We start from the raw sequence: 6000 nt of genomic DNA, 5'->3' as shown, positions 1-6000 counted from the left end.
TGCTTGAATACAAGCTTGCCTCTTGAAAAGTCATAAATACTACAAATGATGAAAAAAGGTTCCTTTTGGTTGTGAAGACCACAAAAACTCTTCTCTTCTGGCTACAAACTGCAGTGGAAAAAAAACAAACAAAAGCTCACGTCTTTGGGGCATCTAATGACTCAGCCCATGCTGCTCACATTCCCAACATAATCTCTTCAGCTACTGGATAATTCACTTTGGCTGGCTGATGCTCAATCTGGCCACTGGTAGAGGTAAGCTGGACACGGCTGATAGTGACGTGCATGTGGAGGGCGATGAATGAGACTGTGATGCAGCTACCTTCCTTTACATAAACTTAAAGTAATGCAGCCTCGGGGGGCAGGGTTGGTTATGCATGCATATTTCAGGTTCCTTATATTGTGTGTGTATGTGTGTGCGTGTTGTGGGTTAAGCCTGACTTTTAATTCCCTCTTTTTAATCGGCTGTGTGATACTTTGCAAAGACAAAGAGGGCCATTGAAAGGGATCTAGGGGGAGGAGGGAAACATGGGCAATGAGGGAGCGTACCCATAACTGCCTGGCCTGCCGCTTCAGCAGGATACAAAGGGACTCCTACACTCCATGCAGAGACCCAGCAACCCTCGCTATCTAAGCGTCCCCAACACTCACCCCATCCTAGTACAAAAAAAAAAATCAGATAGAAGCTGAAATGGGATTCAAATAATGAAAAGGAGAAGATATAGACAGAGTTATGGGATTTTGTGTCAAATGAATGTCAAAGCAGGTGTCAGACAGGTGACTGTTGAGATACTGCTCAAAAGGCTTCATTTGATTCTCGCAGGCAATGAAACGTTAGCTGAGCACATTCTGTTCATAATCTCCTTCGCCTGAGATGTGAAAGGAGGTGGCACGGTCCGCTCTGATGATCCATGAAAAAATAGAACAAAGGCTCTGTGCTGATACGACCAAACTGACAAACGCAAATGAAGAATCAGAGGAGAAACTCCAGAGTGCAGTAATAGATCAGCCTGTGATAATCCAATCTACTGATCAAGTATAAAAGAAATCAATTATAGAGAATCAAATGAAAGTTTGGGAGGGTGCAACAGGTGAAAGAAAGAGAGATGAGACTCAGTTGTGTTGCAGCTATGAGATGACCACTGCTGATCAAAGGAAGTAAAATGCAGTTCAATTTGTTAGTACAGGGTTGGACCTTCCTGAGATGTTCCTCTGAGATTCTGGTCCATGTTGACATGACAGCATCACACAGCTGCGGCAGATGTGTCAGCTGCACATCCATAATGTGAATCTCCTGTTTCACCACATCCAAACGAAGCTATACTGGATGGTGATCTGTTGACTGAGGAGGCCATTTAAGTACATATTTAACATGAAATTTCCCACTCGTGGGACTAATAAAGGTATCTTATAAACTCAGAAACCATCAAGATGATTTGAGCTTTTTGACATGGTATATTATCCTGTCATGATAACATGTCCAATCCTTTTATCTCCATCCACAAAGGAAAGGAAATGTTCAGCAACACTACTCAGGTAGGCTTAGTGCTCAAACGGGCCTAAAAGCTGCAAAGAAAATAACCACCATGCGATTACATCACCTTTTTTAAATGTTCTTTTTATATTTTTTTTATTATATCAAATTCTGATCATCCAATCAGAATATCACAGGAGAAATCAGGAAACACTTTTTTATGAGCTGTGCAAATTGTAGCCTCAGTTTTCTTTTCTAAGTTGAGACTAGTGGCACAGGTGTGGTCTTCTGGTGTGCATTCAGACTTTAGTTGGTTAAGTGTTTTTTTAGCTTTTGCCACATTCCTCTCAGCTTGCCTCTCACCTCTGGCCATTCTCCTCTGTATCCCCTAGAGATGGGTGCGTGGGAAAATCCCAGCAGATCAACAGTTTCTGAAATACTCAGACCAGCCTGCCTAACGCCAACAACCACGCCTCACTCAAAGTCACTTACATCACCTTTCGTCCTCATTCTGAAGCTGAGTTTGAACTCCAGCAGGTCATCTTCACCACATCTGCATGCCTGAATGCAATGAGTTGCTGCCATGTGATTGGCTGATTCAATATTTGTGATAATGAGCAGGTGAACAAGTGTACCTAATACAGTGGCCAGTCAGCGTATATCTAGGAAAGCAATAAGAGAAGTCATGTTGTAAAGGACTGAAAAACAAATCAGACAAATGACAAACAAATCAAGTAGGAGGTGGAAGTTCCTGATCCAGCGAAGGTCTCGGGAGATTGTAGTCATTCCCTCTGCTGGAGGCGACCTGATATTGGCCTCCCTGTGTTGGTGCTGGTGAGCATCACGAGCCACCCTCTCCAGCCCATGAAAGAAGCGCAGCATCACCCCGAGGCGCCGTCTCCTCCAATCAAAAGACTCATAGATTAAAGCAGTTTTTCACACATTTTACACATAATTACTAATACCAGAGCCAACTGGCTCCTGCCTGCTGATGCTCAGAGGTCACAGTGACCGACACGCCTTTGCTTTAAGTCGACTACAGAAGAAAAAAGACGAGTTTCTTCATCAGTTTTATTACCAGCTGCATTTTTTTTTTCCTTTCAAATCAGTTCTGTCTTTACATACATGTCACGGAGCTCCCACAAACACACACACAAGCAACATATAATCCGCTCGCCTATTTACTAGAGTATCATCACACACTGCCTCCTACAAGAAATCCTTTAATCTGCTTTCTCACAAACTTTCTCTCTGTCTTCCCGCATTCACTCGCCGTCTCTCTGCCCGGGCAACAACCCATTTCTCCTAAAACAATACACTGACTGTTTGGCTGCTTTGTGTTTATGGAGTGGGGCGGGGGGAGCCACACACACCATGCATCATGACTGTGACAATACTTCTCCGTGTAAACATCAACACCCACTGTCGGAAGTGAGGATTCTTACTGTTATCTATCGATCTACTACAGTAATGTGTGCATTTAGTGCTTGTTGCAGTAGGATTCCTAAGTCTTTATGACTTATGAACCCAGAGAGTGTAACTTCACCCTCATTGTAAACCTCTGTTTACATTTCATAGTGTAAGTAACATAAATCAAACTCTTTATACAAAAATCTTTATTTATAACAATAAAACTGTAATTTCACTACAATCACCTCTTTTCAAAAACACAAATACTTCATAATACAGGATTCCTTTATAAAACTTAAGTGTTTGACTGAGATATATCTCCCCCTTGTGGCTCTTAGAAGCATTGCAGCCGCTAAAACAATTGAGTTCAGTGGGTACCAGATAAAAGAAAGACGAAAAAATGAGCTGGGTTGTGATGAACACTAAACAAATAGTTAGAGGGGAAAACAATAAGTAAGTTCACAGGATTATGAACTATAAACAGCATACTAATTTGTTTTGCATTATTTTGAGTCTTTAAGTAGTCTTATGCAGTACACCTCATGTTTACAGTCACTGGAGAATTACAGCGACTGGATCTGGGAGTGGGCGTGAAGGAGACTCCTCCACTGGGTTTGTGTAGCTGTAAAACCAGTTAGGGTGGTGGCTGTGAAGCAGCTTAGGCTGATCTGTCAGCGTAGACTGCTTCATAAGATGTTTAATCAGTTATGATGAGCTCGTCGCAACCCCAGTCCTCGTAACTCCCATCGGGAAGGTACCTGCGGATGATGATGGGGATCTTTCTGCTCCTGTCAGTGAGGACAAAAAGACAGAGATACTGTTACAGTCACCTGCTCTTTAAATAATGTCACTCACACATGAAAAAGAGAAATGACAAAAAGTCATCAAAGAAAATTATGGCTTACTTTAGTTCTTTCATAGCTATCTGCAGCGGGTCTGTTTCTCCCTCCAGCTCCACCATAACTGGAGCACACATCCTGTTGGAGACAAGTCAGCAGGTAAACCACATCAGTACAGTGTTAGAGCCTTTTTTCAATGCTCAGTCTACAAACACCATGTTTTCTTCTTTTAGATAATTGAGGGTTAGTATTTAAGGAAGTCTGGATTAATCACTGACAGGTGGAAGTGCCTTAAGAGGAAGCAAGTAATTTTTGATTGTGCTTTACTTTGTGCCGCAGAGTTTCCTTTCTCTTTTTCAAAAATTGAAATGGTTTGTAGAAGGTAAATGAGAGGCATATACTACAAATTAAGTTCAACATAGCTAGGTTTCCCTGCACTATCTGGCTTGACAAAACCTAAAACCCCAGTCAAAGATGACAGGTGTCATCACAGAACTGTTTTTGTTAACTCAGGCTCTTTGTGTGCTCACATATAAGAAAGGGGGCGTCTGACACGATGTTTGACTCTCCTTTAGCGCAGAATGGGTCGAGTGAGCATTAGAGACATTTTTAAGTTCTACAGGTAGCATTTACAAAACATCTCACTTCAGCAGAGAATCTATATCACATTTACAGGCTACTGGAAATAAAAAAAAAAAAAATCAGTAAAGATGTGGCACTTCTGAATGATTTTAAACTAAAACTTTAACCACAACATGTTGCTGACCAGGTTGTGTATTTAGCATAAGTTACTGTGGTGATCTGGCCAGGTCAAAGGAAAGCCATCTTTGTGACACTGAAAACGCTGGCTTTAGCCTCGTCTTACCTTGCTAACCCGTTAATCTCACTAAGGTTAAGATCAGAAGGTGCTCACGTGAATCCAACTATCATCTGTAAAACATGAACTCTAATCACAGGTAAACTGATATTTCTGGTGCTAAATAATTTTATATTAACATGACATTAAGTGCACCAGCTTCACTCAATTATTCATAGTCCTTACCTTTGCTCCTACAAAAGACAAAGTAACACAATGTACTATACCAGAAAGTCAGATGCACTCAAATACTGCAGTACTCTTTTACATTACCTTTCAGCATAGTTCTATATTCAATGACAAAACTGGACAAAAGGACCAAAGAAGTGTGGACGAATATTTTCAACATCTCACTCTCACCGACTGTGGTGCCTTACGACCCACTCTGACAGTTATGAAATGCTTTGCTCTCATAAACACAAAAGTGGAAACTCCTATGTCAGGTTTTCTTGAATATCGGCAGACTCGTGTGGGAAACATAACCTCTGTATCAGTTGGACGTGGAACGTCAACACCTCCAGCATGATTAACCTTAAACCTAACCGTGAAGCCGTAAATGACAATGAAGAAACACTCACGCTATCTGGAGGGCTCGTGTCCCCAGCACTCTGGCCCTCTCGTATTTGGTCATGTACGGAGTTGTGATCCTCTTCTGGTTTGCCTGCTGGCCCTCTCCCGCGGGCAGGATCTGCACGTTCTCCTGGTCATCCTATTCACCAGAAAACAACCGACAATAAACATGATACAAAGGCAGCGATCAGTAGTGCTAAAATAAAACTGACGACAAACAACAAAAGCAAAGCAGTGTCTGTGCTGTCCAGTTAAGAGAATCATCAACTTACGTCTTCCGCGTTTTCGAGATCATCTAATCCCTCATCCTCCTCGGCATCATCAAAATCTCCATCATCGAAGCTGCAAATTTGACACAAAGTTTTGTTTTTAAAAGACAATAAATAGATTCTAAAGACAGCAAATTGTCAATAAGTTTATACAGAGCACTTAGCAGTGTGGCTAACCGCGTTAGCTACAATGCTAGTTCGCGCCGAGTTATAATAAAGAAACAAGCATTTTAATATGAATTTCATCAAAGTGTCATCATTACTTACTTATCTTCGTTGTCGGACATGTTTTAACCTAAAATTTACGTAAAATATTACTCAAACCGTAGAAGAAAGTCAACACACTTTGTTGTTAACACGGACCCACATGAACGCTACGAAGCTTAAACTTCCGGTGGTTTGGTGCGCTGGAAAATATTCCGGATGAAAAACAGGAAAAGGAACTTTCTTTCCACTTGTACTCCAGTACAATTACATTTATTTATTGTTTTTAAATCCCCAAAAAACAAACAACAAAAAAAGTTGATTGTTGTAATTTAAATAAATAAATAAAATTCGCCATTTGTCGTACGAGCGGTATTTC

The 6000-nt window shown here is 41.2% G+C and overlaps 1 protein-coding gene across 1 annotated transcript; it reads right to left on the bottom strand.

Annotated features, from left to right (window-relative positions):
• Positions 1 to 3072: 3072 nt before the first annotated feature.
• On the bottom strand, positions 3073 to 5827 carry polr2f (RNA polymerase II, I and III subunit F). The gene is made up of 5 exons (XM_080904270.1): positions 5685 to 5827; positions 5421 to 5490; positions 5157 to 5287; positions 3789 to 3860; positions 3073 to 3671 (listed from the first exon to the last, which is right to left on the bottom strand). The coding sequence occupies exons 1-5, from the start codon at positions 5702 to 5704 to the stop codon at positions 3581 to 3583; spliced, it is 384 nt and encodes a 127-aa protein (XP_080760396.1). The 5' UTR covers positions 5705 to 5827; the 3' UTR covers positions 3073 to 3580.
• Between the last annotated feature and the right edge of the window lie 173 nt (positions 5828 to 6000).

Source organism: Rhamphochromis sp. 'chilingali' (genome assembly GCF_963969265.1).
Source record: "Rhamphochromis sp. 'chilingali' genome assembly, chromosome: 15".
Classification (NCBI taxonomy): domain Eukaryota; kingdom Metazoa; phylum Chordata; class Actinopteri; order Cichliformes; family Cichlidae; genus Rhamphochromis; species Rhamphochromis sp. 'chilingali'.
This window is presented reverse-complemented; position numbering and strand designations above follow the sequence as displayed.